The sequence below is a fragment of the Bos indicus genome, chromosome 23, assembly GCF_029378745.1.
Source record: "Bos indicus isolate NIAB-ARS_2022 breed Sahiwal x Tharparkar chromosome 23, NIAB-ARS_B.indTharparkar_mat_pri_1.0, whole genome shotgun sequence".
In the NCBI taxonomy this organism is placed as follows: domain Eukaryota; kingdom Metazoa; phylum Chordata; class Mammalia; order Artiodactyla; family Bovidae; genus Bos; species Bos indicus.
In genome coordinates, this window is record NC_091782.1 from 5733252 (window position 1) to 5760630 (window position 27379).

At 37.9% G+C, this 27379-nt stretch overlaps 1 protein-coding gene across 3 annotated transcripts in view; it reads left to right on the forward strand.

The window, feature by feature from the left end:
- The window catches only part of COL21A1 (collagen type XXI alpha 1 chain), a 233201-nt gene that overhangs the window by 189863 nt on the left and 15959 nt on the right, over positions 1–27379 (forward strand). For all 3 annotated transcript variants that reach the window (XM_070777764.1, XM_070777763.1, XM_070777765.1), the window contains 5 exons: positions 18037–18081; positions 20264–20317; positions 21920–21973; positions 25414–25467; positions 27045–27116. In XM_070777764.1, coding sequence (XP_070633865.1) covers positions 18037–18081; positions 20264–20317; positions 21920–21973; positions 25414–25467; positions 27045–27116 — 279 coding nt within the window. The remainder of the gene's footprint in view (positions 1–18036; positions 18082–20263; positions 20318–21919; positions 21974–25413; positions 25468–27044; positions 27117–27379) is intronic.

Genomic DNA, 27379 nt, shown 5'->3' on the forward strand with positions numbered 1-27379 from the left:
AGAATCTTCTTCTTGATTCATTTCTTTAATTTGAAAGAGGCGTTCTTGAATCCTGAAGTGACAAGATGAATAAATTCAGTTGAATGTATGAAAGGATGCATGATTTATTCTCAGAAGAGAGAACTCAAATTCTTTGAGTTGATGGAATGTCTTCGTTGCTTCCAGGGGGCTCTGTGTTTCTGCTGGTGTGGGGATTGATGACACTCATCTCTGTTTTGAAGAGAGTGGTTGAAAGGAAACTGGCACTACAATTGGTATAGGATATTGAGTCTGGATTTCAAGGCTTTTAAGATTTTGGCTTTAAAATTATCTTCTGCAGTCATAATGGGACCAAGGGAGGTTTTGTATACTTTCATTAAAAACTTTTGCTATAAGGTTCTTATATGATACCCTTGAATTAGTCCAAATAAGTTCTTTTTTCAAGGCATGAAAATACATAATTAACAAAACAGTGTTGTTCAAGACAAGGGCATATTTTATTGTAATTCTCGGTTCATGATCTATCTAGATGGGTATGTTAGCAGATGAAATAAGGAAATTTCACATTCTTTCTACTTTCATAGGTATGGTAGCTATATTTTTTTTGTATGAGCTGATGGAATGCATCTTTTGGTAACTAGATCATTTCATTTTAAAGATCTCTTTCTTGGTTTCTATTTTTTTAAAAAGATTTCGAAATGCTTGAGTGTGTATCACACTGAAAACTGAATCAAATGTTTCAATGCCTTGAGAGTTGACACCAGAATGTCATTGATATTCTAGGTATGTTTAAGGGAGGTGAAAAAATAGATGGGGAATTTCTGAAAAAGCACTTGAAAATTTTTGCTTATATCAAAAATACATTTTTATTTTTGAGAATCAGAAAAGAAGCTAATAATTAGTTAACTGATTGCTAATAGTTCTAGGTACTTAGTTTATAAAATGACTTTTGTAACTTTTAATACTGAACTAAAGTGTTCCATTGTTTGAAATAGAAGTAGTTTAGTTGTAGTTAGGTATGTTTCTAGGTCTTGATTTTATAAACTAAGTACCTAGAACTATTAGCAATCAGTTAACTATTAGCTTCTTACGTGATTTTGATCTTGCTTCATTAAAAGATTATCGCTTTGAAATGCTTTTGGCAAAGATTCACACTTTGGAAGTTATAGAAAAAAAGGTATGTTTTAACAAAAGATTAATCATGAGTAGACTAGTATTTATTAATATATTCCAGAAGTCCTGTACTGCTCTAATGGTTCACAATTAATCTAATCAAATGAAAATGATCAACACAAGATATCAGAATATGCATTTATTTTAGTAATTTAATTATAACATAAGTTCTTAGACTTTTTAAATAAAAATATTTCTTGAAAATAAAGTACAAAGAGTAATTTATAAAGTAAAAATTAAAATTAGAGTAAAGGAATTGCATAATGATTTATTTGTTCTTAGAACTATGAATAATTTTTGTTGTGATACAATATTCTTCCTTTCTGCTGTCTATGGAAAAAGAAGATGCTTTATTGATGGATTTAGGTGAAATATGAACAACTTCTGAACAATATATATCAAAACTGGATTAAAACCACTAGTAGAGAGCTTTAGGGGCTTCCTAGGTGGCACAGTGATAAAGAATCCACCTGCCAATGGAGGAGACGCAGGAGATGTGGATTTGATCCCTGGGTCAGGAAGATCCCCTGGAGGAGGAAATGGCAACCCAATACAGTATTCTTGCCTGAGAAATCCCATTGACAGAGGAGACAGGCAGGCTACAGTCCATATGGTGGCAAAGAGTCCGACAAGACTGAGTGACACACACAGAGAGCTTTAGAATTGTTGACAGCTCTTATTAAGATGGGTAGTTAGGTGCAAATATTTGCTGAGCAATCATGGGAAATACAACACTGTACCAAGTGGTTTTAGTTGGAACATTTATTCTCTAGTTATTCACTCAAGAAACATATGTTGTACAGAAGAGTGTATCAAAATCACTCAAGAAACATATGTTGTACAGAAGAGTGTATCAAAATCCTACTGTGGATTAAGACTGTTCAGTTCACTTCAGTTCAGTCACTCAGTCATGTCAGACTCTTTGGACCCCATGAACTGCAGCACGCCAGGCCCCCCTGTCCATCACCAACTCCCAAATTCCACCCAAACCCATGTCTATCGAGTCAGTGATGCCATCCAACCATCTCATCCTCTGTTGTCCCCTTCTCTTCCTGCCTTCAATCTTTCCCAGCATCACAGTCTTTTCAAATGAGTCAGCTCTTCGCATCAGGTGGCCAAAGACTGTTGAAAGCCATTAAAGACAAGTGAAGTTAATCATGAAAGGGAGAGTGTGAAGATTTTTTTTTTCTTTTTGATGAAAGGTTAAAGACTGGTGAGAGAATGATCTACAGTAGTTTTTAATCAGAGAGGCATATGAAAATTCAATTGGTAGAAATTCATAAATCAAAAATACTCCAACACAAATAATTTTCAGGAGAGTTGTTTCTTAATTTCATGGCTGCAGTCAGTGTCCACGGTGATTTTGGGGCCCAAGAAAATGAAATCTGTCACTGTTTCCATTTTTTCCCCATCTATTTGCCATGAAGTGATGGGACCAGATGCCATGATCTTAGTTTTCTGAATGTTCAGTTTTAAGACAAAATTTTCACTCTCCTCTTTCACTGTCATCAAGAGGCTCTTTAGCTCTTCTTCACTTTCTGCCATTAGAATGGTGTCATCTCCATATCTGACGTTACTGATATTTCTCCTGGCAATCTTGATTCCAGCTTGAGCTTCATTCAGCCTGGCATTTCACATGATATACTCTGTACATAAGTTAAATAAGCAGAGTGACAATATAATTTGGAACCAGTCCATTGTTTCATATCTAGTTCTAACTGTTGCTTCTTGACTGACATACAAGTTTCTCAGGAGGCAGGCGAGGTGGTCTGATATTCCCATCTCTTGAAGAATTTTTCATACAGTCAAAGGCTTTACATAATCAATGAAGCAGATGTTTTTCTGGAATTTACTTGCTTTGTCTATGATCCAGTGGATGTTGGCAATTTGATCTCTGATTCCTGACTTTACTAAATTTAGCTTATACATCTGGAAGTTCTCAGTTCATGTACTGTTGAAGCCTAGCTTGAGGGATTTTGAGCATTATCTTGCTAATGTGAAATGAGTACAATTGTGTGGTAGTTTGAACATTCTTTGGCATTGTTCTTCTTTGGGATTGAAATGAAAACTGACCTTTTCCAGGCCTGTGGCCACTGCTCAATTTTCCATGTTTGCTGACATATTGAGTGCAGCACTATAAAAGCATCATCTTTTAGGATTTGAAATAGCTCAGCTGGAGTTCCATCACCTCCACTAGCTTTGTTGATTGTGAGAATTCCTAAGGCCCACTTGACCTCACACTCGAAGACGTCTGGCTCTAGGTGAGGTATCACATTATCGTGGTTATCCAGGTCAATAAGACCTTTTTTGTACAGTTCTTCTGTGTATTTTTCCTTTCAGTTCAGTTCAGTTAATTCACTCAGTCATGTCCGACTCTTTGTGGCCCCATGGACTACAGCAAACCAGGCTTCCCTGTCCATCACCAACTCCTGGAGTTTACTCAAACTCATGTTCATTGAGTTGGTGATGCCATCCAACCATCTCATCCTCTGTCGTCCCCTTCTCCTCCTGCCCTCAATCTTTCCCAGTATCAGGGTCTTTTCCAATGAGTCAGGTTCTTCGCATCCAGTGGCCAAAGTATTGGAGTTTCAGCTTCAGCATCAGTCCTTCCAATGAATATTCAGGATTGATTTCCTTTAGGATGGGCTGTTTGGACCTTCTTGCTGTACTCCAGATCAACTATACTCCAAGAAAAAAAAATTAATGTGTGAGAACACTTAAAAAAAAAAAAGAAAAGAAAAATGACAATAAACACGTGAAAGCACAGTCAATATTATTAGTCATTAGGGAAATAAAAATCAAAACCACAATGAGATATTACTTCACACCCAATAAGATGGATGGTTATAATAAGAAAGACAGACAATAATAAGCATTGGTGAAGATTTGGAGAAATCAGAGTCTTAATATACTGCTAGTACAGCAACAAATATATATATAAATTATATATATATATATATATATATATATGTCACAAAGAGTCAGACACAACTGAGCGACTGATCTGATCTGATCTGATATATATATATAATGGTACAGCCATTGAGAAATCAGATTGGCAGTTCCTTGAATGGTTAAACATAGAGTTATTATATGAGCTAGCAATTCCATGCCTAGGTGTATACCCAAGACACATGGGTATACTGAAAGCATGCATCCCCACAAAACTTGTGTACAAGTGTTCATAGTAGTGTTATTCAAAATAACCAAAAAGTGGGAACAACCTAAATGCCTGTCAACTAATGAAATGATAAGCAAAATGTAGTATTTCCATACAATGGAAAATTATTGGGTCATGTTATGGACTAAATATTTTGTTTCCTGCCCACCCAAATTCATGTGTGAAGCTTTTACTCCAGTGTGATGATTTTTCCATTAGTGACTGTTAATTAATCGATCATCTCATTGTGTTTCAATAGGAAAAATGGAGATATGCATTGTATGCACTGGTTACGTGTGATAGTATACACAGCATTTCAAAAATATTATTATAATTAAAACACATTAGTGAAAGTTGCTCAGTCATGTCTGACTGTGATCCCATGGACTGTAGTCCGCCAGGCTCCTCTATCCATGAAATTCTCTAGGCAAGAATACTGGAATGCGTTGCCATTTCCTTCCAAACCCAAGGGTTGAACCTAAGTCTCCTGCATTGCAGGTGGACTCTTTATCATCTGAGCCACCAGGGAAGTCCATAAGATACATAGAAGATAGCGAATTTAATACAATTTTCAAATAAGTGGTTTTTTTTTTAACCATATAAATTAACTAAGGTTAAACATTCATCTGTTTTGTTCATCAAACTAGCTTCACCTTGATTTGCTGTTTTAAAATATTTTTTTGTTTGATGACTTCCAGCATATGTGAAATTGCAAAAAAAGAAAAAGAAATACAATTTTCAGATTTTTCTGGAAAAAAAAAAAAAAGATGTACAATTTTTACTTAGCCACTGAGTCAGCTAAAAAGGTCTTGGAAAAATTCATTTCCTATTTTCTCCTTAATGAGAAATTTGCCACAATTTGAGTTCCATGGAACCAAAAGTGTAGCCCGCACTTTATAGGTTTTCAGAGGGTCAGAGCTCACTTTAGAACAACTCTGGTATGATTTAGGAACTTTATCTTTCAAGTGGAATTGTTTTTAGTTTTACTTACATCTACAGACATCTATCCTTTTACTAGGTACTGTACATCACAGGCATGATCACTTTTGACTCACTTATGTCGACAGATAGGTTACTTTCCCAGATTTGGGGGTTCAGGAAAGCTACATGACTTTCCTGTGATATGGCAGTAGTTTCTGCCCCTGGATCTCTCAGTCCTCTTCCTTGCATCCTCTGGGTTATCGGGTGTATTATTTCAATTTGATAAGATTTTTCTTGTCATGAAAAACAATACTTTAACAACAGCAAAATTCATTAGAATATCTTCTTGGATTAAAAAAATAGAATATTAGGATTAACATATATACTGCTGCTGCTGCTGCTAAGTCACTTCAGTTGTGTCTGACTCTGTGTGACCCCATAGATGGCAGCCCACCAGGCTCCACTGTCCCTGGGATTCTCCAGGCAAGAACACTGGAGTGGGTTGCCATTTCCTTCTCCAGTGAATGAAAGTGAAAAGTGAAAGTGAAGTCACTCAGTCATGTCCGACTCTTCGCGACCCCATGGACTGCAGCCTACCAGGCTCCTCTGTCCCTGGGATTTTCCAGGCAAGAGTACTTCTATATAAAACATAGCTAACTAACAAGGACCTGCTGTATAACACAGAGAACTGTTCTCAATACTCTAATAACCTATACGGGAAAATAATCTGAAACAGAATGGATATATGTATATGTATAACTCAAGAATCTGAAACAGAATGGATGTTACATGTATAACTTACAAATAGCTGAGGAAAGAAGAGAAGTGAAAGGCAAAAGAGAAAAGGAAAGATATACCCTTAGAATGCAGAGTTCCAAAGAAAGCAGGGAGAGATAAGAAAGACTTCCTAAGTGATCAGTACAAAGAAATGGAGGAAAACAATAGAATGGGAAAGACTGGAGATCTCTTCCAAAAAATCACAGATATTCATGCAAAGATGGGCACTTATAATAAAGGACAGAAACAGTATGGACCTATCAGAAGCAAAAGATAATAAGAAGAGGTAGCAGGAATACATAGAAAAACTATACAGAAAAGATCTTAATGACGCAGATAACCACAATGGCGTGATCACTCACCTACAGCCAGATATCCTTGAATGTGAAGTCAAGTGGGTTACAAACAAAACTAGTGGAGGTGATGGAATTCCAGCTGAGCTATTTCAAATCCTAAAAGATGATGCTGTGAAAGTACTGCACTCAATATGCCAGCAAATTTGGAAAACCCAGCAGTGGCCACAGGACTGGAAAAGGTGAGTTTTCATTCCAATCCCAAAGAAAGGCAATGCCAAAGAATGTTCAAACTGTCACACAATTGCACTCATCTCACATTCTAGCAAAGAATGCTATTTCACACCAGTCAGAATGGCTGCGATCCAAAAGTCTACAAATAAAAAATGTTGGAGAGGGTGTGGAGAAAAGGGAACTCTCTTACACTGTTGGTGGGAATACAAACTAGTACAGCCACTATGGAGAACAGTGTGGAGATTCCTTAAAAAACTGGAAATAGAACTGCCTTATGATCCAGCAATCCCACTGCTGGGCATACACACTGAGGAAACCAGAAGGGAAAGAGACACATGCACCCCAATGTTCATTGCAGCACTGTTTATAATAGCCAGGACATGGAAGCAACCTAGATGTCCATCAGCAGATGAATGGATAAGAAAGCTGTGGTACATATATACAATGGAGTATTACTCAGCCATTAAAAAGAATTCATTTGAATCAGTTCTAATGAGGTGGATGAAACTGGAGCCTATTATACAGAGTGAAGTAAGCCAGAAGGAAAAACACCAATACAGTATACTAACACATATATATGGAATTTAGAAAGATGATAACAATAACCCTGTGTACGAGACAGCAAAAGAGACACTGATGTATGGAACAGTCTTATGGACTCTGTGGGAGAGGGAGAGGGTGGGAAGATTTGGGAGAATGGCATTGAAACATGTAAAATATCATGTAAGAAACGAGTCGCCAGTCCAGGTTCAATACACGATACTGGATGCTTGGAGCTAGTGCACTGGGACGACCCAGAGGGATGGTATGGGGAGGGAGGAGGGAGGAGGGTTCAGGATGGGGAACACATGTATACCTGTGATGGATTCATTTTGATATTTGGCAAAACTAATACAATTACGTAAAGTTTAAAAATTAAATAAAATTAAAAAAAAAAAAAAGAATGCTCAAAATTCTCCAAGCCAGGCTTCAACGGTACAAGAACTGAGAACTTCTAGATGTTCAAGCTGGATTTAGAAAAAACAGAGGAACCAGAGACAAAATTGCCAACATCTGTTGGATCATTGAAAAAGCAAGAGAATTCCAGATAAAATCTACTTCTGATTCATTGACACTAGAGCCACTGACTGTGTGGATCACAACAAACTGTGGAAAATTCTGAAAGAGATGGGAATACCAGACCACCTGACCTGCCTCTTGAGAAATCTGTATGCAGGTCAAGAAGCAACAGCTTGAACCAGATATGGAACAGCAGACTGATTCCAAATTGGGAAAGGAGTACATCAAGGCTCTATATTGTCACCCTGCTTATTTAACTTATATGCAAAGTACATCATGTGAAATTCTGGGCTGGATGAATCACAAACCAGAATCAAGATTGCTGGGAGAAAAATCAATAACCTCAGATATGCAGATGACACCACCCTATGGCAGAAAATGAAGAGGAACTAAAGAGCCTCTTGATGAAAGTGAAAGAGGAGAGTGAAAAAGCTGACTTACAACTGAACATTCAGAAAACTAAGATCATGGCATCTGGTCCCATCACTTATGGCAAATAGAAGGGTAAACAATGGAAACAGAGACTTTATTTTTGGGGGCTTTAAAATCACTGCAGATGGTGACTGCAGCCATGAAATTAAAATACGCTTGTTCCTTGGAAGAAAAGAAATGATCACCCTAGACAGCATATTAAAAAGCAGAGACATTACTTTGCCAACAAAGGTACATCTAGTCAAAGCTATGATTTTTCCAGTAGTCATATGGATGTGATAGTTGGACCATAAAGAAAGCCGAATGCCAAAGAATTGATACTTTTGAACTTTGGTGTTGGAGATGACTCTTGAGAGTGCCTTGGCCTGCAAGGAAATCAAATCAGTCCATTCTAAAAGAAATCAACTCTGAATATTAATTGGAAGGACTGGTTTTGAAGCTGAAACTCCAATACTTTGGCCACATGATGCAAAGAGCTTACTCATTAGAAAAGACCCTGATATGGGAAAGATTGAAGGCAAGAGGAGAAGGAGACGACAGAGGATGAGATGGTTGGATGGCATCACGGACTCAATGGACGTGAGTTTGAGGAATCTCCGAGAGATGCTGAAGGACAGAGATGCCTGGCGTGCTGCAATTCATGGGATCAGAGTCAGACACGACTGAGCGACTGAACACCACCACCAAATAACTGAATCACTAGCTGTACGCTTGAAACGAATGCAGCATTGTAAATCAACTATATGTCAATACAAATTTTTAAAGAAAAAGAGAAAATGAAGAGGTGACTTTAGGTGCAAAAGAAAAATGCCGGTAAAATGAATCAACTTTGCATGGGCTCTCCCAGAGTGTCTTCCTATGATAGCCCTGGTCTCATTCTGTAGCTTATTATGTCAAACTGGTGGTATTTTCTGTTATATATAAACACAAGTAGATCAAAATTATTTACAAGGCATTTTCTGTTGAAATGATCTTTGGCTATTTTGAGTCCATCTCCAAGTGAGTCCTAGTCTGTAGACTAGGGAGAATAACTTCAACCTTTGTTTCTTAGATTCCTTTCCGTCCCCTTAAAGATGAAAGGGAGTAGTAAAACTGTTTTAAAGGGTGTCATAAAACTGATAATTTCCTTATAAGGATTTATTGCAAGTACTTGTATAATGGTTGCTTTTTGGTCTGGCAGCTATGATTATGTTACTTCTCTTCAGAATTATTTCACTGCAAAATAACCTTTTGTACATCATTTGTAATGATCTGTCAGTTAGTGTGGAATTAATAAAAAATTGAAAACATTGCAGAGTTCCACTGCAAACATATTTCTTTCTCAAAAATAGTAATGAAACATACTTAAAATATATATATATTTTTTTTTAATTTTATTTTTAAACTTTACAATATTGTATTGGTTTTGCCAAATATCGAAATGAATCTGCCACAGGTATACATGTGTTCCCCATCCTGAACCTTCCTCCCTCCTCCCTCCCTGTACCGTCCCTCTGGGTCATCCCAGTGCACCAGCCCCAAGCATCCACTATCATGCATTGAACCTGGACTGGCGACTCGTTTCATATATGATATTATATGTATTTCAATGCCATTCTCCCAAATCATCCCACCCTCTCCCTCTCCCATAGAGTCCAAAAGACTGAAAAGTCAATGTCATTATAGCATTTTCCCTTTTTAAAAAATGAAATATAGTTTGCATAGAATATTACAGTATTTTCAGGTTACAATATCACCATACTACATTATAATGAGACATTTCTGTTCTTTATGAATTGATAGCCTCAGTAAGTCTAGTAACCATGTCACCATGCCAAATTATTACAATATTATGTACTCTATTCCCTGTGCTGTACAGCACATCTGCACATCCCTGAGGCTTGTTTGTCTTATAACTGAAAATTTGTGCCTGTTAATTCCTTCATCTGTTTTGCCCAGCACCCCACCCATCCCCTCTGGTGACTACCACTTTGAGGGATTGTTGGGCCATATGGTAATTCTATTCTTAGTTTTTTGATGGACCTCCCTACTATTTTCCACAGTGGCTGTAGCAATTTACACTCCCACCAGCAGTGCACAAGGATTCTCTTTTCTCTACGTCCTTACCAATACTTGCTATTTTTTGTCTATTTGTTAATAGCCATACTTACAGGTGTGAAGTGATATCTCATTGTGATTTTAATTTGCATTTCCCTGATGATTAGCAATGCTGAGCATCTTTTCATGTGTATTTGGCCATCTGTATGCTTTTCTTGGAGAAATTCCTATTCAGGTCCACTTCCCATTTTTTAATTGGATTAATTATTTTTTGATGTTGACATATGAATTCTTTGTATATTTTGAATTTTAACCCTCTATCTGTGGAAAATTCTGAAAGAGATGGGAATACTAGACGACCTGATCTGCCTCTTGAGAAATTTGTATGCAGATCAAGAAGCAACAGTTAGAACTGGACATGGAACAACAGACTGGTTCCAAATAGGTAAAGGAGTATGTCAAGGCTGTATATTGTCACCCTGTTTATTTAACTTCTATGCAGAGTACATCATGAGAAATGCTGGACTGGAAGAAACACAAGCTGGAATCAAGATTGCCGGGAGAAATATCAATAACCTCAGGTATGCAGATGACACCACCCTAATGGCAGAAAGTGAAGAGGAACTAAAAAGCCTCTTGAGGAAAGTGAAAGTGGAGAGTGAAAAAGTTGGCTTAAAGCTCAACATTCAGAAAACAAAGATCATGGCATCTGGTCCCATCACTTCATGGGAAATAGATGGGGAAACAGTAGAAACAGTGTCAGACTATTTTTCTGGGCTCCAAAATCACTGCAGATGGTGACTGCAGTCATGAAATTAAAAGACACTTACTCCTTAGAAGGAAAGTTATGACCAACCTAGATAGCATATTGAAAAGCAGAGACATTACTTTGCCAACAAAGGTTCATCTAGTCAAGGCTATGGTTTTTCCTGTGGTCATGTATGGATGTGAGAGTTGGACTGTGAAGAAGGCTGAGCGCCGAAGAATTGATGCTTTTGAACTGTGGTGTTGGAGAAGACTCTTGAGAGTCCCTTGGACTGCAAGGAGATCCAAGCAGTCCATTCTGAAGATCAGCCCTGGGATTTCTTTGGAAGGAATGATGCTGAAACTGAAACTCCAGTACTTTGGCCACCTCATGTGAAGAGTTGACCCATTGGAAAAGACTCTGATGCTGGGAGGGATTGAGGGCAGGAGGAGAAGGGGACGACAGAGGATGAGATGGCTGGATGGCATCACTGACTCGATGGACGTGAGTCTGAGTGAACTCCAGGAGTTGGTGATGGACAGGGAGGCCTGGCGTGCTGCGATTCATGGGCTTGCAAAGAGTCTGACACAACTGAGTGACTGATCTGATCAGATACATAATTTGCAAATATCTTCTCCCATCCAGTAGGTTACCTTTTCATTTTGTTTATGGTTTCCTTCAGTATGAAAGTTTTTTAGTTTGATATAGTCACATTTGTTTATTTGTAGTTTTGTTGCTCTTGCTTGAGGAGATGGATCCAAAAAATTTCTCCTGGAGTTTTATGGTTTCAGGTCTTACTTTTAAGTCTTTAATCCATTTTGAGTTATGGTGTAAGACAGTGCTCCAGTTTGATTATTTTGCATGTAACTCCAGTTTTCCCATCTCAGTTACTGAAGAGACTTCCCCCCGACTATATTCTTGGCTTTTTATTTGTAAATTAAGTGTGGGTTTATTTCCAGGCTATCTATTCTGTTCCATTGATCTGTGGGTCTATTTTTGTGCCAATACCAAACCAGTCAATCCTAAAGGAAATCAGCCCTGACTGTTCATTGGAAGGACTGATGCTGAAGCTGAAACTCCAATATTTTGGCCACCTGATGTAAAGAACTGACTCATTGGAAAAGACCCTGATGCTGGGAGAGGTTGAAGGCAGGAGGAGAATGGGATGACAGAGGATGAGATGCTTGGATGGCATCACTAACTTGATGGACATGAGTTTGAGCAAGCTCCAGGAGCTGGTGATGGACAGGGAAGCCTGGCGTGCTGCAGTCCATGGTGTTGCAAATATTCGGACACGAATGAGTAACTGAACTGATCAGTCGCTCAGCCGTGCCCGACTCTTTGTGACCCCATGAATCCATCACCAACTCCCGGAGTTCACGGAGACTCATGTCCATTGAGTCAGTGATGCCATCCAGCCATCTCATCCTCTGTCATCCCTTCAGTCGTGTCTGACTCTGTACAACCCCATAGACAGCAGCCCACCAGGCTCCCCTGTCCCTGGGATTCTCCAGGCAAGAACACTGGAGTGGGTTGCCATTTCCTTCTCCAATGCATCAAAGTGAAAAGTGAAAGTGAAGTCGCTCAGTCGTGTCTGACTCTTAGCTACCCCATGGACTGCAGCCTACCAGGCTCCTCTGTCCATGGGATTTTCCAGGCAAGAGTACTGGAGTGGGGTGCCAGTGCCTTCTCTGCTTCTCCTTCTAGAACCCCTATAATGTAAATGGTGGTGTGCTTGGGGTTGTCCCAGACATCCCTTAAATTATCCTAATTTTTTTCTTTTTTTTTTGGTTTCTTTTTCCTTTTTTCTACTCCTGTTGGGTGATTTTCACTACTGTGTCCTCCAGATCACTGATCCATTTTTCTGCATTCTCTAATCTGTTGTTGATTCCTTCCAGTCTGTGTTTCATTTCATATTCAGTATTCTTAAGTTCCTGTTGCTTTAAAAAAAAAAAAATTTCTATCTCTTTATGGATGTTCTCACTGAGTTAGGCCATTTGTCTCCAGAGTTCAGTGAGCATCTCTGAGACTATTACTTTGAACTCTTTATCTGGAAAATGTCTTATCTCCATTTCATTTAGTTCTCTCTCTGAGGTTTTGTCTTTTTCTTTCATGCAGAAGAGCAGAAGGTATTCTTTCATCTCTTCACTTTGCCTAAATCTGTATGTCTCTTTCTATGTATTAGGTATAATACCTACATGTCCCAGATTTGAAAGGACAGTCTTATATACAAGATGTCCTGTGGAGCTGAGTGGTACAGTCCCCTCTGGTCACCAGAGTCAAGTGCTCCTGGGGTATCTCCTGTGTGGGTCACATGTGTCCTCCTCTTGTGATTGGGCTGTGATGGCTCCCTGATGTGTGGGTTGACTCCCTGGATCAGGAGCTGCTCTGGAGGGGTGCTGGGGCAGCCTGCTGTGTAGGATGGGGAGGGAGGTGCTTTACAGTAGGCAGCGAGGGCAGGTCCTCTGGGGAATGCTGGGGAAAGGGATGCATGGTATTCGCTAGGTTGATAGAAAATGACAGAAGTACCAGGCCAGCTAGGTGGAGAGTGAAAAAGAATGATGCCTGCCAGCACTTCTGATCCCAGAGAAGCTCCACCAGATCCCTGTCCCCCAGCACCTGCCATAAATTATTCAAAGGATCTCCTTCTTATATGACCCAGGAGCTTTTCAAGCTGCTGTATCTGTCCTGGGACTTGGAGCGAGTGTAACCCCACTGGTTTTCAAAGCCAAATGTTATGGAGCTCATCTTCCCAATGTAGGGTCTCAGGCTGGGAATCTTGACATGGAGCTCACACCCCTCACTCCTCAGGGGGCACCTCTCCAGCTGTGATATCCCTCCCACTGGTGGGTCTTCACACTGGGGACGAGAATTATAACCAGATTGCTTCTCTGCCCCTGTGTAGCCTTTTCCTTTTGTCCTGAATTTTAGAAAATCCATCTTGCTAGTCTTCAGGTTGTTCTCAGAGATGGTTGTTCCCTATGCAGTTGTGATTTGGTGTGTCCATGAGAGGGGATGAGCTCAGGATCGTTCTAATCTTCCATCTTAATCTGGAACCTCATTATAGTATTTTTCTGCAGTCAGAATCAGCCAAACATGAAAAGGCAAGGTTAGTGAATGAGCGGCAATGCTAACCTGTTGGTGCCCCCTAGTGGTAAGCCTTAGATCGCCAGAGTCATCTCGAACAGTGTGATCTTTCGGGAATGAGGCAGAGGAAGGCAAGGTGGGAAGATGTTAAAAAGAAGAACGAACGAGAAAAAAAAAAAAGTCCTCAAAATGAAGGAAAACAAAAACTGAGTCTTGGAAAAGAATTGACTTCATTTATTTTGCGACTTTCAGGAATGAGCTCTGAAAAGTGATGCAAATTTGTTTATTTTTGTCCCAGCTCTGAGCTGTGTGCTGTGTGCTTATTTGATCAGTCAAGTCTGACCCTTGGTGACCCCATGGACTGTAGCCCGCCAGGCTCCTCTGTTCATGGGGATTCTCCAGGCAAGAATACTGGAGTGGGTTGCCATTTCCTCCTCCAAGGGATCTTCCTGACTCAGGGATCAAACCCAGGTCTCCCACATTGCATGCAGATTCTTTACCATCTGAGCCACCTAGGAAGCTTGAGCTAAGTGCTGGTGAGAACTCACTGACATAATATACCAACCATAGAGCTAAGTTCTGTTATTTTTCATCATGTATAAGATGGGGACACTGAGAGTCTAATTTAAATATCTGGCCTGGAGTCAATCAGTACGAGATGAAGGTCTGACTGGCTCCAGAATCCAGACTTTCAACTGCTTCTATTCTGGCCTTTATTAATAATCATTTATAATGTCTGTAGCTAATAAGAATGATACTGTCAATATATGTGTTTTGTATTCATTGCATCTTTCAGATCAGATCAGATCAGTTGCTCAGTCCTGTCTGACTCTTTGTGACCCCGTGAATCGCATCTTTAGGAATGAGCAAATCACTTCTTGATATAATAGAAGAAAACTTTATATACTTCTAATATTTTGATAATTGTATGATAATAAATATCTGTAAAACTCGTAGAAAGGTTGAAATTTTTTATTTAAAAATTCCACTAGTTGATTAGATTTGTTTTTGTACATTGAAATTATTGCATTACTTAACAGCAGATTTGATCCAAGAGTCAACAGCCATACCATCTGGAATGCACCCAATCTAGTCAGAGTTGACCCAAGATGCTCTAACTTCAGGAGTTAAATATTCCATTGCATGTGGAAAAGTATAAAGTGATATCTTGTCTTTTCTAAGTAATGCATCATGGACATATTTCCTTCATTATGAAGTGGTCTCTAGGAAATAGGTGCCAAACCCTTTATTCTAAATCATGCATTTCTATTTTTAATGACTTTTTTGTTATACAGTAATGGTTTAATGGTTACAGAGAAGCTTCTAGAACATTTTTTCATGTCAGCATTCTTTCACCACAGCATTACACAGGATTTTCCATTTGATTTTCTGCTCTTCTTCAAGCCCAAACTGAAATCATAGAACTGGAGGGAACATGTTCCTTTATTCTCACCAAATAAAATTCTTGCTTCTGTCTTTACTTATACATGTTCACAGTAGCCTGAACCCAAAACCACACAGGCTGAATACGAAATATAAAGTAGTTTGCTTGGAAAAACATTTACCCTATGAAGTAATTGTTACTAAATACTTTTGAATCAACAAACTGGTAACACTCAAATGGTTTTGAATAATATTTCTACTAGTGTAAAATTGGCAAAGTTTAGTCAATTTCAGTGAACGTATTGGGAGACCCAGGAAAATATTGTCTAGGAGAATTTTATTAACTAATATAGCTCTGAGTGATTTCAGTTCTTCTCGTGAACCTCTCTCTCAACAGTTTTTTATTCTATGCATGCTTGTGGTATTATATTAGTTTTGCCAAGAATTGCTTTTATAAATTGTTTTACATTTTATTTTGAATATTATATAGTATTATGTGTTTTGCTTGGTATTTATGAAGTAAGTAATAATTCTCGATACAGTTGAACTAGAAGATATTATGACTTCTTTTCATATCTTTGACCGAATGTATTCATGTTTGACTAATTTATGAAGACAGGAAATAGGCAAAGGAATCTATTTTTCTTAATCTGAAATCCTCCCAAATACTCTCAATATTAGATATTGGATATGTTGAAATAATGTAAGATTTTTGGGTGTGTCCTAATGTAGACCATGCTTAGTATTAGAATTATTCAAATCAAAGGTATTGAATCAAATCCAGGGACTGATCTGGGTAGAATGGGGGCTCTTAAGACCTTCTAGGAGGTGAGGCCTGGGTGCTGCTCAGGGATGTTTGGGCATAGTTTTGTTTTTCCTTCAGAGTGAAAATGTAGGCTTGCTGACAGTGGGGTTGGCTGCAGAGACAGGAGTAACTAATAACTACTAATACAGATTGTGTAAGAGCATAGAGATTTGAACAGGGATGAAACCTTAAGTAACAAAAGTTTCTATGCGGCACAAAAGTCAGCTTCTCAAGTCTGACGGTATCAGGGCAGTTGCAGGATCTCTTTAGGAATTCTTGGGGCCAAGCAACACAGCACTGACGCAGCTGCAGAACTCTGTATCCACCTTGCATCTGGTAAGAGTTTACAGGCAGATTTTACTTAAATTTTGTTTACATTCAGACCTTCATCATTTTACTGAATTTGTGTGAGTGTGTATTTGAATAGGATATGGTTCTGGATGGTTTCATGCTGAAACGTGGTCTGTTGAAGTGGACTTTAACTGACTGCTTTGAGAGTAGGCATTTTCTGCCTTACAAGCACACAGTTCACATCACTCTGTTTTCTTTATACTCATCACTCAATTATTTACTTTTGATTTCTCTTTAAAGTGCTAATGGACATACTGTGCTCATGTATTATAATGTTACTTTAAATTTTTATGTTGTTTTATTTATTCTCTAGTTAGTATGTTTATAAAGACTTGTGTTTTCAACTAGTGTGTGAGCCCCTAGTTGATGGTCATCGCTCTCATACAACTTTTGTTATCTGCAAAGGGTGAATTGAATTGAGCCAAATAGGATCAAACTGAATTCCACTTTATGGAATTTAAGTTTGGGTTTTAAAACTAGAACTGTGTGCTGTATCTTGCACCATAATTGTGGCTACCACACGGACAAGTGTTAATAGTTAAGGTGTGACATCAAAACAATGGCAGACTCTCCCTGCAGAAGAAAATACTTGATTTCATTGCCCTGATTTATGGAGGACCACTGCTGTTCTTTGAAAGCCTTGAGGATGCAGAGGGCTTTCAGAGAAATACTGATGGTGCTCAATTTCCCTATCTTCCAAATTCCTTTTTTGGCCAGAGTCAATACATTTACATCAAAACAAATGATAGTCATTTGTTCAATTGAAGTGTCATCAAGAAAGGAGCTAGGAAAATGGAAAGGGGCTAGGAAGAAATAAATTTTGATCGATACTATCACTGTTCAATAAATATGTGTGATAAACGATCATTTTGGTAAATGCTTTGAATGTCAATGGAACTACTTTCCTGTCAATAAATGTGCTGGCGTTATTCTTAAAGTTAGACAATTAGCATTAATTTTCTCTGAATCTTGCTAGAGAACTTGTACATTTGGGTTGAACCAGGTAAATGAATTTTCTTTCCTTATCTCTTTGTGTCTCTCCACAAACTGCTCTGCATATGCTCCACAATTGTCTTGGCAAGGAAGTCATCAGGAGAAAGAGAACTGTATCTTACATAAGGAGTTAAGTTCCTGGGTGTTTCAAGGCTCAGTTTGAAGGGAAGTCTTTAGTTTCATTAGTTTTAGTTATGGTTGAGAAACTGTGAGGCCTTTGGACCTGTTTTGTTGCATTTGAACTCCTATGATTTGACAGTCTTTTTGCGTTCATCACTATAAGTAAAGTAAGAAAGTGGTCAAGTGAAATATCCTTATTTTATCACTTACGTTGCTCTGAAAGAAGGCCAAGGTTAATATCCTCATAGTTTCTTTTCTTAAGTCTATATTTAAAGCTGTAAATATCAGTACATGTTCATATAATATTAAATCCCATAAATTTTTTCTTTTCCAAAATTTAATTCCTATAAATGGCAGTTTCATGCTGTCCAGAGCTATGCTTGATGATTGGCATCATTTGCAAGTTAAAACTCCCATTTTGGCCCATTCTTCTTTAATTATACTGTCTAAATTTTTTAAATTAAAAATCTACTTTATTTCTTTTCAGGGAATCCCAGGATTTCCTGGAAACCAAGGATTAATGGGACAAAAAGTAAGTATGACTGAAAGCTGAAAGATTTGGGCCTGGGATCTGTTTATGAAAAGGGCAAAATGGTGATGTCTCTTCACATGGAATATATTTTGTCGCATTTATGGCCGTAGTTAATGGTTCAAATATGATTTAATTTTGGAAGCTATTATTTTGACCTTACAATTTTTGTTGTTTTATACAGGTAGTATAAATTTGAATTTACGCACACACTTTCTATTTTACTTGGTTACTTTCTATCTTGTTCTTTTAGACCACCCTTTCAGGGTAAGCTTTCTATTTCCTGAACTATATCTTTAGAAATTCCTTTAGTACAGATGTCTTGATTGTAAATGTTCAGTTTTTATTTAATTACTAATATCTTTATTTTACTCTTTTGTGTTTGACAAAGGATTTTTGTAGGGTATACAATTCGAGGTTGATGATTATTTCCTCTTGATACATTGACGTTTTTCTACTATCATTTCCCAGCTTCCATGGTTAACTATGAAAAATCTGCTCTTGTTCCAATCACCATTCTTTTGCAAGTGATCTGTCCCTTCTTTTGGCATTCTTTAAGGTATTTTATTTGTGTTTTGTGTTCTTAAAGCTCAGCACAGTGTGTCTCGGTATGGATTTATCTGTATTCATCTTGGTGGGAATTCAGTTTCCTTTCTGGCTCTGTGTAGGTATTTCTGTTAACTCTGAGCAACGTGGGCTGTTAATGTCCATGTTACTTCTCTTCATTCTCCACTTTCTGCTCTTTCTAGAAAATCTAGTTAGACATATCTCATTCCTTCTAATTTTGTCCTCTCCATTTATAAATTGCTTACTTTCATATCCTTGATCCTTAAATTCTGGTTAATTTTTTGGTTATGTTTATTTTCTATTTATTCTTCCTTTACTGTGTCTAACCTGCTGTTAAAAGCATCAGTTGATACAAAAATATAAGCAATCATAATTTTCATTTCTAGAATTTCAAACTTTAATGGTATCTTTTTACTCTTTTTCCTTGAAGTACAGCTGATTTACAGTGTTGTGTTAGTTTCAAGTATACAGCAAGGTCATTCAGTTTTATTTTTATATACATATACATACATATATACACATACACACACATACACACACACACACACACACACACACATATATATATATAAAACTGAATGAGTTTTTGGATTCTTTTTCCTTATGTGACATGAAAGTTGCTCAGTTGTGTCCAACTCTTTGCAACCCCATGGACGATACAGTCCATGGAAATCTCCAGGCCAGAACACTGGAGTGGGTAGCCTTTCCCTTCTCCAGGGGATCTTCCCAACCCAGAGATCAAACCCAGGTCTCCCACATTGCAGGCAGATTCTTTACCAGCTGAGCCACCATGGAAATATTGAATATAGTTCTCTGTGCTAATAGCATTTTTTTATTCTTCATAGCCTCTTGTTCTGTTTTCAGTCTTAATAGTCTTTGATGATTCTGTTCTTTCATTTGCAAAGATTTCAGATAATAGTTCCGAATTCAGTTTCTAGCCATTCTAACACCTGCAGTTCATTGTTACTGCTCTTGATTCTCAGTCTTGTGGTTTTCTGCTTCCCTTGTCTTGATCGTTGATTCTGAGCTCATTGCTTCATCCTAGCAGGCAGGCATCCTGTCAGCCTAGCTGCCCCCTGCTGGCAGGCCTGTGTACCACTTCAGCCGCCTTTGAGAGTCTTAAGCCTTTGTAGGTGTTCAGCCGCTCAGTGTTGTTTCCTGAAACCTGAGCATGTACCCTCAACACCCCCAGCCCTCTTGTTTCCTGCATCTCTATCTCTAATGAGGTTTCTGCAGAGTTCCAAATCTTCATAATTATGGTTGTAATAGAGAGTATGTTTTATTAAAGGATCTTTGAAGACTTCCCCTACTTCTCATAAGACCAGCACTCCCTCAAAGATGATGAGAGCTTTTGTTCTTGATTCAGAGAAATTCTTGGAGCATAAGGTCAACACTCAATCCCCAAAGCTGAAATCTAAATGCTGTGATATGCTCAGTCATGTCCCAGTCTGCGACACCACGGACTATATAGCCTGTCATGCTCCTTTGTCCATGGAATTTTCCAGGCAAGAATACTGGAGTAGGTTTCCATTTCCTTCTCCAGAATGCTTTGCTAGGAAATTCCTAATGATGAATTGATTGTTTGCAATTTTAAACTTTATCTGTATTTGATTTTTAGGGAGACACTGGGCCTCCAGGACCACTAGGGAAGAAAGGAGCTCCGGGAATACCTGTACGTTAGTGTCATTCTTTGGGCTGTGAAATAGTGTTGCGATGTACCCAGAGTTCTCATTCTGAACCTCACACAATGCAGGTGTTCAGCAACGAGACACATAGGCTCCACAACTGCCATCCATTTGTATGAAAAAGATTTTGTCCATTTTTATAGAGGAGAATAGATTTCTTCAGCTGCTCAAAAACTTGGCTATCTAAGAAAAGATCAAGAACTCTTACTGTAGCTAAACCAGAAAACAAATACTTCAGCTCTTTATTTAAAAAAACAAAAACAAAAAAACTGAGCACCATGAAAAGGTCTAAAAATAAATGTTCTTTTTTATTTTTTAGATAATTTACAAATGTATACAAATAAGGAAGAATACATTCAGAACAGGTTGTATAGGAAGATCCTAAATTAGTGAGAAAATAATTTTGGAAGTTTTGGGAGTAAAGGGACATATGAGTTTGATACTAAAAGTTATGAAAATCTTATGGTATATAAGACTCCATAAAAAATTTCTGAAAGTTATTACTAAAAGTGATGTGGATTTTAACCTATGAATCAAATTGCCTGTAACAGCTTTTATTTTGAGTAAAAAACATCTGATAGTTTCTGACTTTTCATTTAATTATTTAAGTTTAAAAAGCAGGTATTTACCTTGTGAAAAGATTTGATAAAATTTTGGTGAAAGATTTGAATGGAATATTCTTCCTCTACCTCCATCATCATGACAAAATTATTTTTTCATTGAAAAATTAAACTTAATTATATACTAGTATTTAAGTTAGCTTCCAGAAAATGAAAGTATTAAATAGAACTTCATTGAACTTCAAAAATAAGTATATTCAATATTTCTAATATTTGAAACACTGTGCTATGAGTAGTATATTTTACATTTTATAGTTGTGATAACAGCCTAAATTGATAGCAAAGCATAGTAGTGATGATATGGTATTTTCAGTGTGACTATATTGAGATTGCGTTTTCTGATAATGCTAACTGAATATTATTGCTTATCACATTTCTTTTGCTATGATAAAGAGAAAGCAAGTGTTTTTAATATATATAATAGTATATAAATTGAATCTAAATTAAATTAGTTCCTTGTTGCTAGAGTAGTTATTCAGTGTTTTATTTTGAATCATATGATTAGTAAAAATATAGCCATTTGTAACTTACAGATTATTATATTCAGAGAATGTATTAAATTTTAACACTTTAAAAACATTATTCAAGAAAATAAAAAATGTAAGTAAAATTGACCAAAATAATATCTAGGAAGAAATTTCAATGTTGGTCATCATGAGAAAAGGAAGAAAGTCAGAGTGTTGGAAAATAAACTTTTCTTTACAGTTCTTTTTTACTAGCTTTCCGGTAATTTTTGCTATTGGTAGGTGATTTAAGCAACCAGTTGTAAGGGCTTTGCTGGCCTTCATGTTATCTTGCATAACGTGATTCTTTATTCTCCTTTATTTGGTTGTGTGAAGGGAAGTTTCCCATATATTGCATTACATGTTAGTGGATTAATTATTATGGGACTGTATAACTTGAAAATTGATTGACTGCTTTTTAATATTCTTCTCTAAATTACTCTTGCAATTCCCACTTAAAATGTAGGGTTTGATGGGAAGCGATGGCTCACCAGGTCAGCCTGGAGCCCCAGGATCTAAGGTAAAGAAAATGAAATTAATAAGACCGAGGACTCTGTGCAAAATGACCATTGATGTACTTCAGTCAGAGTTTTCACTACACTGATGTTATTTTGAATGTGGTGTGAATCTATAGACAAGCACTTGGAGGAATGAAGTCTCAGGTGAAAACCAAGTATATAAAGCACAGTAATGTGAAGCAGCCCTAGTTTAAGCTGGAAGGAGTCCAGGATCCTCGTGACAGCCCTCCAGCCTCACTGGTAGCTCCGGCGCACTGAGCAACACCCAGAATTCTAAGGAACCAGTGCTCAAGCCTCTATCTAGAGCATCTCTAGTGATGAGGGATGTAACTTTTCCAGCTTTCAAGCCCTTCTTTGGTATTTTATTTTGTGAAATATATGTGGGATTTTTATTTGTAAGATGCCTTGTAACGAGTTTTATTAGGCGTTTCCTCCCTCAGGACTGGGCGTTAGTTGGTATATTCTCTTCCACATTTTAAAAAAGTAAGGCAAGCTTGACAAATATATTGAGATTTCAGGTGATGCTGTTTTTAAGTTAGAACTGAAATTCTTTGAGTTTCATGGTTCAACTATTTTCTAGCTGTTCAGAGTCAGGTGCTAAGAGAATTTCTTTTTTTCTTGGCTTATTAGAGGATCAGGTTGGGTAGATTCTGGCTTGACTTAAGAAACTATTCTTGACTATTTAATGAGTAGATTCTAGGATAGCTTTCTGAAAGAAAGTGATAGAATCTGCTCTTTTGAAAGCATTCATCCTTGAACTAGACCAGGGAAATAGATCCTGGCATACATGAGTAGATGGTCTTATCTATTCTACTTTGAATTTCTAAAGTACCTAGAGAAAGAGATAGGATAAAATGTCACGGGAACCCAGTGAGTCAGGGAAAGTAGCTGCCCTGTTCCCAGGGGTGAACTCTGAGGGTCCTTGGAACATTGTGGATCCTAGCAGTAGGAAGTGTTGCCTGCCAAATGGGCCTTCTCCATCATTTCTCAAGGTCATTTTGCAAGAAAAGTAGAGTCTTTGTATGCTCCTTAAATAACTGGGATACAATGGAGTCTCCCGTGATTCTGGATGCTCTAATTCCTAAGAACTGCAGCCTAAGATTTTATCAGCGTTTTAAAATTAGCCACTTCCCATTGTTGGCTCACACTGAGCTGGAGGTCAGTTAAATCTGTTGGACTTTCCATAAAAGATTTTAGAGCGATGTATTTGTGGCATCCGCCCCTTGGGCAGGTCTGCTGATATGGCTGGTGAGTCAAGTAATTCTAACATCCCAGTTTGTTTTTACATAAATCACTATGAACTTTGATTTCCCTCATCTTGTACAATTTTTAAAATAGATTCAAGATGTTAAAACAGATTTTTAGTATCTATTTTTGAACCTATTTTGTTTCAAATAGACTCAAGATGTTAAAATTATACCTCTAAAATGTAATCTTTTCAGTGACATGTTTGACCTTCTTTTCATGCAGTGTATTAGCTCAGGTCTTAGAATGTTTTTCTGCCAAGGACCAGGCAGGACGTGTTTTGGTCTTTGAGGGCCATACAGCTTCTGATGCGGTCACTCAGCCCTGCTCTTAGAATGTAGAAGCAGCTGCTGCGTGGGTGTACCCGTGTTCCTTTATTTATAAAAATAAACTTTACAACTTTATTTATAAAAACAGGCGTTGGGCTGACTTAGCCCACAGGTCGTAGCTTACCTGCCTCTGTATCAGGAGTCGCCAACCCCTGGGCCTTGGTACCGGCCTGTTGGGAACTGGGCCACAGAGCAGGAGGTGAGGGCTGGGGGAGCAATGAAGCTTCATCTGCTGCTCCCCATCACTCCCCATCACTTGTGTTACCACCTGGACCATCCCCCGCCCAGTCTGCGGAAACCTTGGCTTCCACGAAACCAGTCCCTGATGCCAAGAACTTTGGGGACTGCTGCTCTATATTACCGTCTCCCTCCGGTTGTGTCAACTAATGTTTTTGGAAACAGTGCCTACAATATCAGCGGATATAAGGTCAACAGGAGGACAATGAAGCTGTTGCAAGCAAGGCAGCTATGATGCTGAGAATCTGTGTAGATCTTTAGAGAACTTCCAATTTCCACTACAATACTCGTTTTTAGAATAGGTGTGGAACCACATGTAAGTCTTTTTTACCATACCAGATTCCAGTTTTGTAAAATATTACCTAAATCATATCAAAGTGCATTAACATAATCAAGTCACGTCACTTTCAGCCAGTGCTGTCACCCCTGTGAGTTTCAGCTTAACCATCTGTAAAATTAGAAATTTTAAGGAACCATGATGCTATGGAATAATCATGCTGTTAATGTGACAAATGCTTTAATTAAGTGCAAATATTATGTTTGTGTGGTTCTCAACATGAGCTGAGAATTAAGGTGGTTCTCTTTACTGATCACTACACCCGCCCTGACTCTGGGTGGTCATCACCCCCCTTTCCTGGGTGTCACACCAACCTCTTTAATAACAGGGTTTTGCCAGACATGGACCGGGTTATGATTTCAGGTATCAGAGCATATTTGAAAGCCAGAACCGCCTCTGACAATCTCTCCTGATGAACCAGGAGGCGGGTTGTCTCTTTTTATAAACAGTCCTGTTTTCCTATCTTACATGCTTTGCTCTAACAACTTGGTCTTGCTTTCCAAGTGTCTGTTAGCAAGGACTGTACTGGAATTCTGAAAAAGCATGCAAACTAAACGTTATCTGATACATGTTTCTTCCAAAAGCTGCTCAAAAGTGCATTTGAGGCTAATTTTCTTTCCTTAAGTTACATACTGAAAATGAGCTCTACAGAGAAAGTGAAACAGGGAAGGATGATTTCCAGCCTAGAGGATGCTATTAAGATACATGGGTCTGGCCTCTGCAACACAGACCTAGCTGATTAGGGCTGGTCCCTAAAGATGTTTTTACTTGGAGCTGCTGCTGCTGCTAAGTCGCTTCAGTCGTGTCCGACTCTGTGCTACCCCATAGATGGCAGCCCACCAGGCTCCCCCGTCCCTGGGATTCTCCAGGCAAGAACACTGGAATGGGTTGCATTTCCTTCTCCAATGCATGAAAGTGAAAAGTGAAAGTGAAGTGAGGGTCGGAAACTGTGTCCGACCCTCAGCAACCCCATGGACTGCAGCCTACCAGGCTCCTCCGTCCATGGGATTTTCCAGGCAAGAGTGCTGGAGTGGGGTGCCGTTGCCTTCTCCGTTACTTGGAGCTACCAGCTTCAAACAGGCTCATTGAAGACTTTATAAATATGCAGACTCACTTCCTTGCTTAAAATAGTTTTTCTTAATAAGAAGACCTAACATATAGATTCTATTTTTCAAACGATTGGAAAGTTGAAACTGTAAAAATTGTTTAAAATATGTTCCTTCAAATGTCTGGTGACTAAATATCTATATGATGACTAAATTCAAAATTTAAAATAATTTTTATACATTGACAGGGGACTAAAGGCGAACCTGGACTTCAAGGGCTGCCTGGGGCTTCTGGGCTCAAGGTAATTCACTGTGTTTTGATGTATTTGGGAATGTTTTCAACTATGCAGTCTTCTCATTTTTTGGTGAGATTAACGGTTGTATTAAGAAAAGGTATGTGAAATGAAGGATGAAATTAAGGTACCTGAAAGCCAGTGGTGAATGTGGGCCAATTTCATTTCTGTGTTTTGGATATTTTATCATAGTTTGGGTAATAAAGACATGACATATACCTTGGTTTTTATAGAACTGGTAAAAGTTGGTTGCTAATGTGAATATCCCCTCTGGTCCAGAGAATATCACTGTCTTCTGTGGCTGAGCATGAGAGTGTATGTGTCCCAGGGTGGTTCTGTCCCTCGGTTGATGATTGATGGGACTTTATTTTCAGTTTGGGAGTCACAAATGCCTTACCAGTTTCCTCCAAACCAAACAGTTGATGTCAGTCATTTTAAATTCTTCTCTAGCCTTTAAAAATCTAGAGTCATACTCAACAACTCACAGTGAGCAAAGAGAACAGAACTTAGTTTCCGCAAAAGAGAGCCATTTTTAGTTAATGTGACAAGAGTTTAGGACTAACAGTAAAACAAACAAAGCAAACCCAAAGCACCATGAAGCATGTTTAGGAGCACATCCTATCTCTTAAAATTTTAACCTAAATGTTGTTGAGACATCATCATTATATACTTTCACAGTGTAAGTCTTTCTTATTTAAGGCATTTAAAAGAAAGGAAATAATACCTGTGACATGATAAGGAGTAGAAAATTCAGTTAAGATAACACAGAATATTCTTTGCTCTGAAAACAGCTCAAGAATTTATGTTTAAGAAAATAATTTTCCAGATATATAAAGTAAAAATCATAAATGTATATATTTAATGATAAGAATGTTCACCCCAATATTGTTTATAAAAATGGTGAAAATGAGTGTTTGGCAGTAGGAATTTTATTAAATATGGTAAATCAATACAATTGAATGATGTTCTATAATTTAAAAATTTTAAAACATAATGGTTATTAAAAAATTCAATATTAATATATTTTGAAGTAAATAATTTATTATAAAATTATGCATACATAGCACATTTTGGTAACTAAGTTGCCTCTATGTTTGTGAGAGGTAGAGGGAAAATATATAACCAAATAAAAATATTGGGTAATGAAATTTTTAATAATTTTATTGCTTCTTTTTATTACCAGTTGTATAACAATAAGTTTTTTAAAGGAGGATTTGTGAGAAAAAGCAATTTCAAGGATGAAGAGAAAATATTAGTAAATGCGAAGAGAAATACCCATGTTTATTATTTTCACTGCTTAATTTTTTATTGTTGAAGTTATAAGAAAAATACCAACTATTTATGAAGCTTTCAAATATCATATGCTCTCAGAATTTCTTAACTAGAAAAGATAGGAAGAAACATAAAAAATTTTATTAGGACATCCATGGACTTTTCACTCTTTACTAGTTCTGTAATAATAACTCTGAATGTTCATAAAGTTTTAACTATCAGTTTTAAATTTGAGATGTATGTAGAGATACAAGCAGTGGGGCTGTTCACAAGCAGTGGGTCTACGATGTTCATGTGATTTCTGTGTTATTTAGGGAGAGCCAGGAGCGGTGGGTCCCCCAGGAGAACCAGGATACCTGGGTTTACCTGGAATTCAAGGGAAAAAGGTATGATTTTTAGGATACATAATTCAGTGTTAATCAGCTGTGAACATGTAGGTTTTTCTTTTGGGCAAGTAGCATAGGAGGGCCAATGATACATTCAGCGGTGAGATGACCTACGTACTTGGCGCACACGTAATGTGCTCAACCCCGCGCACACGTAATGTGCTCAACCCCATGCCAAGAGCTGTGGCCTCTTTCGTGTCCCTGCATGGGTACTGTCTCCTGCGTGAGGACCTTGGAAAAGTTAGATCAGAAAACATACAGTT